Genomic DNA, 13,092 nt, shown 5'->3' on the forward strand with positions numbered 1-13,092 from the left:
AAGAAAATCAGAAAAATTCTGCCGCAAAATGTCCTGGAAGAGTACCAAGTTCTTATTATCGTTGACTTTTTGTGGGGTTGACAGAATTTGCATTAAGAAAATCAGAAAAATTCTGCTGCAAAATGTCCTGGAAGAGGTACCAAGTTCTTATTATCGATGGAGTATAGGCAGGTACTATCATATCTAGAAAGCTGCAGAAAATCTAGAAAACATCTGTTCCAGTAATGTTTACTAAAAGCTGCTACTAAACTAGCTACAGTTTAGTAGCTTTTAGTACTAAAACAAACTAAAAAACAACCTCTTAAAATTTTATGGTATCCACTCTTCCAAATATACACATATTCAAAAACCAGCATTTTATCATTTTTATTTTACTCTTTCTTTATCCATCCATTTACTCATTCATTAATTCAGCAAATTCTTTTTTTGAGAGGCAAAATCTTAGGAACTGGGGAAAATACCAGAGAGCTAACACAAAAATTCCTGTACTCATGGAGCTTATGTATGTAGTGCTAGAAAGATTTAAGTGCAGATGAACAAGTAAAATATATAGCATCTTAAATGGGGATACATATTATGAAGAAAAATAAGTCCGGGAAGAGAGATAGGGCATGCCAGTTGGGAGGTGGGCATGGAGAGAGGGTGTTGTGTTAAATTATGGTGTTCGGGAAGGGTCTTACTGATAAGGTTACTTTGTTAAGAGATGTAAGAGTTGGTTCCGCACTACTTTAACAATCCCATTTCACAAACCCTTTGAGTATCAAAGTGGCTCAGCATTGATCCAGTGTTTCTGTTATTTTTATGACACGTGAAATAATTCTTCTTTTGATGCTCTAAGAGTGGTACCTTTAGCTCAAGACTGTGTTTCCACTGGATTTATTTAGCTGGTGAATAGACTCAGATGTCAGTCTTCAATGGCATCGTTGAACTAATGCAGCCGCACGTGTGGACCTTAGGCTTTTTTTTTTTTTTCTTTTCTTTGCATTCATGTGTTTGCCTTCTGAAATTGACTGGGCCCACTGAAGGCAGGGATGAGGTGATGATGAGTTCATCTTGGCAGCCTCAATGCCTTGCCTAGTGCCTAGCAATTGTCAGGTGCTCCATGACTACAAAGGAATAAATAAACTTTGAGAGTAAAAGAGACATTGACTTTAAACAGTTCAAGAGATGCAGTCCGAATGGCCACATTTACCTGCTAAATGGTTCAAAGTGGATAACTGTCTTACATCATGATGATGTCTCCATTTCTCTAAGCCTTGTATGGAGCTGGCATCAAGGACTTGCTCTGTAAAATAAAACGACGTTGTGTTTCCTACAGGGACACTTTTGGTATAAGCATCTCGGAGAGGTTGTTTCTAATCCCACTTTCCCCATGCCGTTGCTATAAAATGGACAGCTTTCAGGCCCACGTTTCCTTCTACCTCTGTGACAAATAACCTGGTTTATATTGTCTTTTTGAGACGGTGTGAAGTGCTGTTTTTCAGACTAGATTAGGGGGCAAAATTATGACAGCTCATGATGTCCGCACTTGGGAGAGCAATACAAGGGAAAAAGGGAAACCAAAAACTTTTATAATGGAGTTCTGATTCAAGGCCTTAATAATTGTATGGCTTTAGACCAACTGCCAAATTTCTGTGAACCCCATGACCTTGTGTCTATACTGGAAATCATAATTACTACCTTACAGTATTGCTGTGAAGGTCAAGTTGGATAATATATGCAAAACATCTGATATAAAACCTGGTACATAATGTGGATGTTCAATAGATTATTGTTAATATTTTTAATACTATTAGAAAAGTTATGCAAATAATATTTTTTTACCAGTTGTTCAACATTTACATGATCACATTTACATAATCCTCATTAATATATTTGCGCTTTAAAGTTTATCTCTCTATATATACTTGTAGGGCCTTCCCTGATAGTTCAGTTGGTAAAGAATCCACCTGCAATGCAGGAGATCCTGGTTTGATTCCTGGGTTGAGAAGATCCTCTGGAGAAGGGATAGGCTACCCACTCCAGTATTCTTGGGCTTCCCTTGTGGCTCAGCTGGTAAAGAATCTACCTGCAATGCAGGAGACCTGGGTCTGATCCCTGGGTTGGAAAGATTCCCTGGAGAAGGGAAAGACTACCCACTCCAGTATTCTGGCCTAGAGAACTCCATGGAGTTTATAGTCCATGGGGTCACAAAGAGTCAGACATGACTGAGCCACTTTCACTTCCATATACTTGTAATAAAATTAATCCAAGTAATCAGCAATACGTGAACCATGAACTTCCAGATGTTCAAGCTGGTTTTAGAAAAGGCAGAGGAACCAGAGATCAAATTGCCAACATCCGCTGGATCATCAAAAAAGCAAGAGAGTTCCAGAAAAACATCTATTTCTGCTTTATTGACTATGCCAAAGCCATTGACTATGTGGATCATGATAAACTGTGGAAAATTCTGAAGGAGATGGGAATACCAGACCACCTGACCTGCCTCTTGAGAAACCTGTTTGCAGATCAGGAAGCAACAGTTAGAACTGGACATGGAACAAGACTGGTTCCAAACAGGAAGAGGTGTATGTCAAGGCTGTGTATTGTCACCCTGCTTATTTAACTTATATGCAGAGTACATCATGAGAAATGCTGGGCTGGAGGAAGCACAAGCTGGAATCAAGATTGCTGGGAGAAATATCAATAACCTCAAATATGCAGATGACACCACCCTTATGGCAGAAAGTGAAGAGGAACTAAAGTGAAAGTGGAGAGTGAAAAAGTTGGCTTAAAGCTCAACATTCAGAAAACGAAGATCATGGCATCTGGGCCCATCACTTCATGGAAAATAGATGGGGAAACAGTGGATGACTGTATTTTTCTGGGCTCCAAAATCACTGCAGATGGTGATTTCAGCCATGAAATTAAAAGATGCTTACTCCTTGGAAGGAAAGTTATGACCAACCTAGATAGCATATTAAAAAGCAGAGACATTACTTTGTCAACAAAGGTCCGTCTAGTCAAGGCTATGGTTTTTCCAATAATCATGTATGGATGTGAGAGTTGGACTATAAAGAAAGCTGAGTGCAGAAGAACTGATGCTTTTGAATTGTGGTGTTGGAGAAGACTCTTGAGAGTCCCTTGGACTGCAAGGAAATCCAACCAGTCTATTCTAAAGGAGATCAATCCTGGGTGTTCACTGGAAGGACTGATGTTGAAGCTGAAGCTCCAATTTGGCCACCTGATGCGAAGAGCTGACTCATTGGAAAAGACCCTGATGCTGGGAAAGATTGAGGGCAAGAGAAGGGGACGATAGAGGATGAGATGGTTGGATGGCATCACCAACTCAATGGACATGGGTTTGGGTAGAGTCCAGCAGTTGGGAAGCCTGGCATGCTGCAGTTCATGGGGTTGCAAAGAGTCGGACACAACTGAGCGACTGAACTGAACTGAATGTTTATGATAATATGCTCCTGAGTGTCTTTATCACTTAAGAAAATAAAGAAATTGTAAAATGTTGTAAATTCTTTTCAACTGAAAAACAAGATGTTATTTGATAGGGAACATTCCCATGGTCTGGAGAAGGAAATGGCAACTCACTCCAGTATTCTTGCCTGGAGAATTTCATGGACAAGGGAGCCTGGCGGGCTACAGCTCATGGGGTTACAAAGAGTCGGACACAACTGAGTGACTAACACACACACACATTCCCATGGTCTCAGAGCATCATACATGCTAAGGAATAGTTTCGCAGGCATTTTGCCATCATGGTGATTCACACAATCTCTTATCACTTTGATAATTTTCTTGCAGAAATACAGAGTAAATGGAAGTCATTATCTTTTCAGGTAGGAAAGCCATGCTTTAACTCTAGTTAAAGATATGTTAACTAGTCTGGCAGAACTCTAGTCTGATATTTTTTCTTCTTGTTTTTTAGAGCCCTGAGACTTTAGGACAGAGACCACCTCTAAGCACAAACATCACCCACTTGCATAGTTATGGAGATGATCTGCATGACGTTGAAAATGCCCCTAGTTTTTTGACGGCGGCGCATAACCATGGGGTCAAGTGGACTTGGGAAAGCAGCGACATTAGATGAGCTGCTGAGCACTTGCATTGAGATGTTTGGTAGGAGCCTTTCTCCCTTTTGTACATCTTGCTACTCTACCTCCCCCAGTTCAGTTGCAAGTGTTGCTGTGGAACAGAAGTCAATCTCCATACGTTGGTATTTGGGACTGCCCAGGTGGCGCTAATTGTAAAGAACCCGCCTGCCAGTGCGGAGACGTAAGAGTCGCAGGTTCGATCCCTGGGTTGGGAAGATCCCCTGGAGAAGGGCATAGCAGCCCACTCCAGTATTCTTACTTGGAGAATCCCACGGACAGAGGAGCCTGGCGGGCTACAGTCCATGGGGTCACACAGAGTTGGACACGACAGAAGCGACTTAGCACACACTCAGGCACCTTGTTATTTAAGGCCTTTTTATTAACCCCAGTTTGTCTCCCCAGTATCATTGCCCCATGCATTTCCTTCCTTTTACTGTCCACAGCTAATACCCAGACATACTGTTCACTTAATATTTCTGGAACATTCCCTGCATCTTTCTGCCTTTATGCCTTTATCATACTCCTTCATTGAAATTCTGCTTCAGGCCTCATTTAAGGTGTCATCTCAAATCTTCATAGTATCATTCCTCTACTCCCCAGTCAGGAATGCTGACTGCTTCCTCCACTCACCATAGCCCTTTCTGATTTTTTCATGGACATGATACATGCTGCTGTGATCCTTTCTTGGTCCTTTGGCTTAGACATGTGTGAATAGCACAATATCCTACTTTCTATGTTTGTCTATAAGTCTTATATCTCCTCCAAAGTTGTAGACTTTACAGCTATATGCTTTTCATGTTGTCTAACTACCATAGCATTTTGGATTATTCTTTTTACAAATAGAATCACAAAGAAGTTGTTTGTTGAATTGATTGTTTTAGGAAGAGTTAAACCAGACAGAGTAGGGTTGCCAGATAAAATACAGGATGATCAGTTAAATCTGAATTGCAGATGAGACACATTTTTAGTATAAGTATGTCGTAAATAGGGCATGGGACATACTTGTACTAAAAAATTCTTTGTGGTTTGCCTTAATTCAAATTTAACTAAATCTCCTGTATTTTTATATGTGAAACCTGGCAACTGTACACCAGAGGAAGGATGAGACCTACCCACTTAATTTGCAAGGAAATACCAGAAGTAGGAGGAAAATGATAATTGGGTCTACAAGAACTTTTTGACACTAATGTTTCTCTGCTGATATTAGACAAAGAGAAAAGTAGTATGTGCTATTGTCTCCTCACCTCTTAATCTTCTTTTATTTTTTAACAGATGACAATGGAGAGCTGAATAATAGTTATTTGCCAAGAATAGTTCTACTCATGCACCGATGGTATTTGTCTTCCACTGAATTGGCAGAAAAACTTCTCTGCATATATCTTTTTAACTACTGTGTAATTTTTACAATCATAAATCAAGTTCTGTACTTAGATGAAGTGTCTAACCAAAGCCAGTAAATTAAGATGAATAAACAGTCTTCAGTCAGTTATCCAGCTGTTTTGTGAATATATATAGATGTCTAGACAAAACATTCAGATGATTGACCAAATAGCTGATTATCCATCTGAATGTTTTGGCTCTACTTGAAAATAACCACTTGATATGAAATGAAACAGGAGCTGTAGCCTGAATGTTTCTAACTTGTCTTTAACATTTCTGCTATTAGTATAATGAAAGAATATTTAACACTGACTCAAGAGTTACTTTATTCCTCTTAGGAAGGCAGAATGGTAGACCTAGAGGATACAGTTTAGACATATGGAAATGCCAGCCAGAATAATATGATCTGGCTCAGGCATAAACACCACCTAAATTTTCACATCGTCCCTTGCTGGTGAGACACAAGGAACATTCTAGCAGGTTTATTATAATCTGTTGATTGACATTAATTTTAGATTTTCTTCTGATATAAAGGCAAAGGAAATAACCATAGTTAGAAACCCCATTCTATAATAAGGACTTTTAGCAATCCACCACTTTTGTGCATGGTACAATCCTAAAAGGTGGTTAAAAGCCAAATGACTGAAAAATGGCTACGAAATAGTCACATACTTATAAGGAGGTTTTAGTCCCTGAGATCTAATGTTTATTATATAATTGCTAACGTAGGTTCCTGTAGTCTGCCTGCTGCAAGCCCAGGGGTCCTGCAGATGAGTGAGAAGCCTTGCAGGGCAGATCAGTGAGAGCCTGAGAGGGAGTGGGGCCATTGAGTGTAATTAGGGCTAGCTGGCTTCCATTTGCTTCCTTCAAGTTTCCTCCACTTTCTACTTCTTCACTCCATCATCAACCATCCCCCCAACCTCAGACAGGGAGTAGGTGTTAGAGACGAGAAGGGAACATTCACCCTGAACAGAGGTCCCTGGAAATGAACAATATCTTAGTACCTTGTGGTCCCAGGGTTCCACGGGTCCTGCTATTGAAAGGTGGTATGTAGAGAAGGATGGAGGGAACTACGTTAGTCTGGCCCCATTCCCTCCTTAGGGTCCAAACACTTTCCACAAAATGTGCCCACAGACAGTATTCTCATCATCATTATGTCCACTGCCATATGAAACACAAATAGAAAGGGGTATTTAGACACAGTAAAGCTTAATATCTGAAAGTGCAGATTGTATGGGAGTTGAAACCACCTGTGAATTCACATTTCTCTAGATTTTCCCTCTCTTTGGATTCCCTGCTCGCTGCATATCCATGGTACTTGGCATATAGCATGAACTCAGTAAATATTAGCTAAAAAGTATGAATAAATAGACTTGAGACTAAATAACAGCAAGATGTGTATATTACTATACCCCAAAATGATAACATTTTCAAATACTAAAGAAATTAGAGTACTTACATATTCCATTAATCCTACATATAAAATCTTTTTGGCTAAAATGGTGCTTCTATGTACTATTCATTTTAAATTATCTATAGTTAGTAGTACATTTGTCATTACAGTTGACAGTCATCATTTGGTAAGTGCTCAGGAAGGTAAAATTCACTGTATAAGTGGCTTCTCTTCCAGACCAAAAAAATACATCTCAGAGCAATAATATATGGTGCTAGTAATTTAGCACTGATGTCATCAGAACCCACTTTTCTCCCCACTTGAACATCCATGTCACCCTAATAGTATAGTCCTCTTCTTAGGAATTCATCTAAATTGATTAAACAGCCACAGATCTGTGCAAAGGAAACAACGTCCAAGGATTTTTTCCCTTAACTAGTGTACCTATCGAAATGCCAGTGGAGAAAGCTGTGATGAATTTCGATTAAAGATCTGCTACTTCATGAGGTACTTACAAACTTAATTGTCTTGTTTCTGGTTCTGGAATTATTGACAGTTTTCTTTTCCCCAAACTACAGACCTAATCTGACAGTAAAATGGACTCAAGTCCCCCTTTTGTTGATTTCATTAAAAATGGCTCTCCTCTGTTGCTGGCGGCTTCCCTGGTGGCTCAGACAGGAAAGCGTCTGCCTACAATGCGGGAGACCAGGGTTCGATCCCTGGGTCGGAAAGATCTTCTGGAGAAGGAAATGGCAACCCACTCCAGTACTCTTGCCTGGAAACTCCGATGGACGGAAAAGCCTGGTAGGCTACAGTCCATAGGGTCGCAAAGAGTCCGACACGACTTCACTTTCACTTTCTGTTGCTGGGGACATAGAATTTATCTTTCTTTTGGACAATTAAGCACTAGTCAGTGTGTTTAGGGGATGAAAGCAGCTCCGAGAAAGAGTGCATTCATTTTTTTTTCTACTCCCTCACTGTACACATTCCCACCTACTTGCCATGAGTTGGGAGAAGGGTTTCTTCTCAGCTGTGGTTCTAGAGAGAAAGAGACTCAAAGTAGGAGTGGTGGACTTGGGTCCTTGATTGAAGCAGGAAAGAGCAAGACTCAACCTGATAGATGGGGGATAAGAGATTGCTAATTTGAGGTATGGTCTTGAAACATTGTTAAATGTAATCTGTAAAATGACACCATAGTTTCCACAGAAATGTAGCTTGAAATCTTCTGGTTGTCAAAAATACTTGATGTCTTTTAGGTACTGGATTGTGAAATTTCCTGCAGAGTTTAATTTGGACCTCGGTTTGATCCGTATGACTGAGGAATTCCGGGAAGTAGCTAGTCAACTGGGATACGAGAAACACACCAGTCTCATCGACATATCCAGCATGTAAGAATGGTGCAAGCTTCTTTCAAATATGATGAGTCTGCTTTTTGGGGGAGGGAGTAGTGATGATCCCACTTGACCTCCATCCATACCTGTTCAGAACCAAGGTGTGCTTCTTTGAGGAAAGCTTTGCTGCGAAGAGCACAGTCCCGTTCGACACAGTTTATCTCTCCAAGCTTCAATTTCTGTGTTTGTGAAGTAGAAATTGTACCTTTCTCATGGGGTTATAATGAGCACCCAAGAGGTACATGTGATAATATGTGAAAGTGTTTGACACCTAACAGATGCTCAGTACTTGGTTACTGAATCTAGTCTCCTATGCCCTTGCCACCGTGTTCTGTGGATCAGCAGCTCCGGCATTAGCTGGGGGCGGGGGCTCAATAGAGACATAGAATCTCATGCCCCACCCTAAAGCTGCAGAATTGGAAACTGCATTTTAGTAAGATTCCCAAGTGATACATATGCTCATTCAATTTCGAGATGCTCTGTACCATGGTGCTTCTCATGTCGGCCTGAGGCTGTGCAAATGTGGACCATAGCTGTGCCATGAACTGATCAGCTCAGTAATTAGGAACTTGGTGCCAATTAGGCTAGCATTTTATATTACTAGCTAACTTTATAGATAAAGCTATTTTAGGGTTTTAAGTATTATTATCCATATTGAAAATATATATACTTTTGTGTCCTAGGCATTCATACTCTAGTCTTCTTTCCTAAAATACTTCTTCAAGAGTGATCCATGGTGAATGGTCCTGGGATTATTAGGGGTGTTGTTAAAAATATAGATTATTCAGCCCAACTCCTCTACTTACTAGCTATGTGAGCTTGGATAAATTTTTAACTTCTTTGTGCCTATTTTTTCTCATCTTTAAAATGGAAGTAATAATAGTATTACCTGATGGAGTTGTGAAGATTTAATGACTTAATACCTGTGATTATAGTGGTGCCTGGGACATCAAGCGTTTGATAAATGTTGATGTTAAAAATAGATTATTCAGATTATTCATTCCTAGTAAGTCAGAATGTCTGGTAGTGAGGTCCAGGCCTCTGTTTTTATAACAAGCTTTTCAGATAATCCATATGTTGCTGACCATATGGATTTTGGTGGTTTCCATCCCAACTATATATTGACAAAATCCCTCATGATTCAGACCTTACTGCTCACAAGAAAGACCAAGTAAGAGATTCTGGATGAATCCATGCAAACCAACCCTGTCTGGAGAAACAACTTGAAGATTATGTTCTATTGGCAATGGGTCAGTGGGTTTCTCTTCAAACATGAAGGGCAGGGTGTGTATTTTGCACAAGCCCCTGGAAGCAGGCCAAGAGTTAGAGAGTCAGTAGGTTAATAACTTCCACTGAGTGCAATGGGCTTTCAGCACATTGACCAGACTTGCTTTTCTTTCATAGTCCTTCCTATGACTGGATGAGAAGAGTCACACAGAGAAAAAAAGTATCCAAGAAGGGAAAAGCCTGTCTGCTGTTCGACCATCTGGAGCCCATTGAATTGGCCGAGCACCTCACTTTTCTGGAGCATAAATCTTTTAGAAGGATCTCAGTAAGAAACTGGACATTTATTCTTCCAAGGATAACAACCTCCATGCCAACTTTCCCAAGAGCTGCATTTTCATACTCTGAACTGTTGGCAGCCTCTGTCACTGTGCTCCTCTGGAAAAGTGCCCTTAATTCACAGGAACAATCCCTTTTAACCAAAGATAAATATTATCCTGTCTTTCTTTTATGGCTCAGGAGCTATATTTCTGTCGCTATTTTCAATGTCTCCTTTCATAGGATTAAAGCATGATTTTCTAAATACTTGGTGGAGATTTAACCATTCAAGGTTTATTTAGCTCCATTGATGTCTCCCAAGTGAACACATTTGGCTGGGCCCTTCATTTGGGGGGGAAGAAATATTTATTTAGGTTGGGATTTGTATAAATGCCTAATTATGGGTATAGGTTGAAATTAGGAACTGTAAGCTTTCTGAAGAATCTTAACATTAGGCTGTTTCTTTCTCAGGGATGGAGATCTTGGATTAAATTTTTCTTTCTTTCTTTGTCCTGATAGAATTCCTTCTCTATGACCCCCTTCTTCCTTTCGACTGTGGTCTTTTCCTAGCCACCGACTCACTCACTTTCCATTTGTTATACTATTTCTACAATTGTTCACAAGTAGCTTTTGTCTTTGTCTCACCAACTTTTGGGCATGTCACTCCTTTTCCAAGATGCCAAAGAATGAATTACATTATTGCTTGCAAAGAAAAACATGAGGTCAGAAGTATGGATTTCTGAAAGACTGATTCTTTTCACTAAGTAATCCTGCTTGGAGAGGACCTTTTGAGACCCCACAGGCAGGCCATGAGAGGAAACCTCGTGCTCTGTTTATATGATAGGAGGCTCTTGTGTATTAATATTAATATCTGATGACTCCCATGCTGACTTCAAGAAAATGTATCTGTTTTGCAAAAGAGTGGCCTTACTTCAGCTACTATTTTTTTTTTCTCTTCTTTTCTTGAGAACAATTTTGCAAGCTTATTCTGACTTGAAATTATGATCGTTATGTTCATTTCCTCTTCTTTAATGCATGCCATTGTATCTCAAACTTGCCCAACCATTGGAATCACCAGTAGGGGTGAAAAATGGAGATTCTTAGATTATTCCTCTGGAACAGTGATCCTTTAGGTCTAACAGGTTTCCTGAAACCAGTGTTTTAGCAAATGCCCCATGTGGATCTTAAGATCCAGCAAATTTTGGACTCACTGGAATGTGACTTTGAGTCTTGTCCCTTGCTCTCCTCACCAACACTATGGTGTGTAATAATTGTGTGTCTGTGTATGGGAGAGTGAAATGCAGTGAAACAGCATGTTAAAGGTACAGATTATAGTCATTATTCATAGTATATTCATATGTGTAAGATGCCATGTAAGTGTGAAATGAAAGAAATAGTGATGTTGTTGTGAAACAGTGTCTCACCTCTTCCATGAAACATTCTAATTTATGATTTTTCAAAGACTCCATTATAACTCAGAGTCTCTGATTCTTGCTTTACTAGTTCACTGATTACCAAAGCTATGTCATCCATGGCTGCCTGGAGAATAACCCAACCTTGGAGAGATCTATTGCTTTATTTAATGGAATCTCTAAGTGGGTCCAGTTGATGGTTCTTAGCAAACCAACTCCTCAGCAGAGAGCAGAAGTCATCACAAAGTTTATCAATGTTGCCAAGGTATGTATGTCTGTTAATTAGACTGGGATTCTTAAAGCATTCTAGATATTCATTCACTTGGTTGAGAAATGTCATTGAAGAAATTTGAAATTCACAATGTAGAAGGTAATTAAACTACTAAATGCCTAATGAACAAATATACTTCTCTCATGCAAGAAGATTGCTTTTAATTGGCAACATTTGGAAGTATTTAATGTAGCTATTTTCTGTGAGAGGATTGGTATATTTTTCTAGTGTTTCTAGTACATTTTTCTAGAGTTTCGTTTGTATTTCATTTTGAATTGATATTGTTTTTCCTACATCCTTATTATTAAAATTGTACATGACTTCATCTGTACTGCCAAAAGGTGAGAATAATTCAAAAATTGTTACAAAGTATTGAAGTTAACATTTTTTTTATTGCAGAAACTCCTTCAGCTCAAAAATTTTAACACCCTGATGGCAGTGGTGGGAGGCCTTAGTCATAGTTCCATTTCCCGGCTCAAAGAGACCCATTCTCATCTTTCTTCAGAAGTTACAAAGGTACAGTGAACCAGATCATAATCCCAAGTAAAAAGTTTGCTTAGAAATTGTTTAGAGGTAGGATGATCCTAACAAATGTCACTCAGAAGGGGAAAGTTTTCTTCTTAGACAATAGGAGGTTATGGCCATACCTCCTGGAAAAACAGAATAGAAGTGGCAGCAAGTGTTCAGTACAAATGCTTTTAAGCCCCATTAACATATTCTAGACATCCTGGAATGTGAAGTCAAGTGGGCCTTAGGAAGCATCACTACGAACAAAGCTAGTGGAGATGATGGAATTCCAGTTGAGCTATTTCAAATCCTGAAAGATGATGCTGTGAAAGTGCTGCACTCAATATGCCAGCAAATTTGGAAAACTTAGCAGTGGCCACAGGACTGGAAAAGGTCAGTTTTCATTCCAATCCCAAAGAAAGGCAATGCCAAAGAATGTTCAAACTACCACACAATTATGCTCATCTCACACGCTAGTAAGGTAATGCTCAAAATTCTCCAAGCCAGGCTTCAGCAATACGTGAACCATGAACATCCAGATGGTCAAGATGGTTTTAGAAAAGGCAGAGGAACCAGAGATCAAATTGCCAACATCCACTGGATCATGGAAAAAGCAAGAGAGTTCCAGGAAAACATCTATTTCTGCTTTATTGACTATGCCAAAGCCTTTGACTGTGTGGATCACAATCAACGGTGGAAAATTCTGAAAGAGATGGGAATACCAGACCACCTGACCTGCCTCTTGAGAAATCTGTATGCAGGTCAGGAAGCAACAGTTAGAACTGGACATGGAACAACAGACTGGTTCCAAATAGGAAAAGGAGTACGTCAAGGCTGTATATTGTCACCCTGCTTATTTAACTTATATGCAGAGTACATCATGAGAAACACTGGGCGGGGGGAAGCACAAGCTGGATTCAAGATTGCTGGGAGAAATATCAATAACCTCAAATATGCAGATGACACCACTCTTATGGCAGAAAGTGAAGAGGAACTCAAAAGCCTATTGATGAAAGTGAAAGAGGAGAGTGGAAAAGTTGGCTTAAAGCTCAACATTCAGAAAACGAAGATCATGGCATCTGGTCTCATCACTTCATGGGAAATAGATGGG

The 13,092-nt window shown here is 39.7% G+C and overlaps 1 protein-coding gene across 5 annotated transcripts in view; it reads left to right on the forward strand.

The window, feature by feature from the left end:
- RASGRP3 (RAS guanyl releasing protein 3) overlaps window positions 1-13,092 on the forward strand; it is a 117,705-nt gene that overhangs the window by 70,022 nt on the left and 34,591 nt on the right. For all 5 annotated transcript variants that reach the window (XM_027554989.1, XM_027554991.1, XM_027554990.1 and 2 more), the window contains exons 3-9: window positions 3,920-4,110; window positions 5,358-5,460; window positions 7,303-7,365; window positions 8,115-8,246; window positions 9,654-9,801; window positions 11,295-11,468; window positions 11,874-11,990. In XM_027554989.1, the coding sequence (XP_027410790.1) occupies window positions 4,041-4,110; window positions 5,358-5,460; window positions 7,303-7,365; window positions 8,115-8,246; window positions 9,654-9,801; window positions 11,295-11,468; window positions 11,874-11,990 (807 nt within the window). In that variant the 5' untranslated portion in view covers window positions 3,920-4,040. The remainder of the gene's footprint in view (window positions 1-3,919; window positions 4,111-5,357; window positions 5,461-7,302; window positions 7,366-8,114; window positions 8,247-9,653; window positions 9,802-11,294; window positions 11,469-11,873; window positions 11,991-13,092) is intronic.

Source organism: Bos indicus x Bos taurus, chromosome 11 (genome assembly GCF_003369695.1).
Source record: "Bos indicus x Bos taurus breed Angus x Brahman F1 hybrid chromosome 11, Bos_hybrid_MaternalHap_v2.0, whole genome shotgun sequence".
Taxonomy (NCBI): domain Eukaryota; kingdom Metazoa; phylum Chordata; class Mammalia; order Artiodactyla; family Bovidae; genus Bos; species Bos indicus x Bos taurus.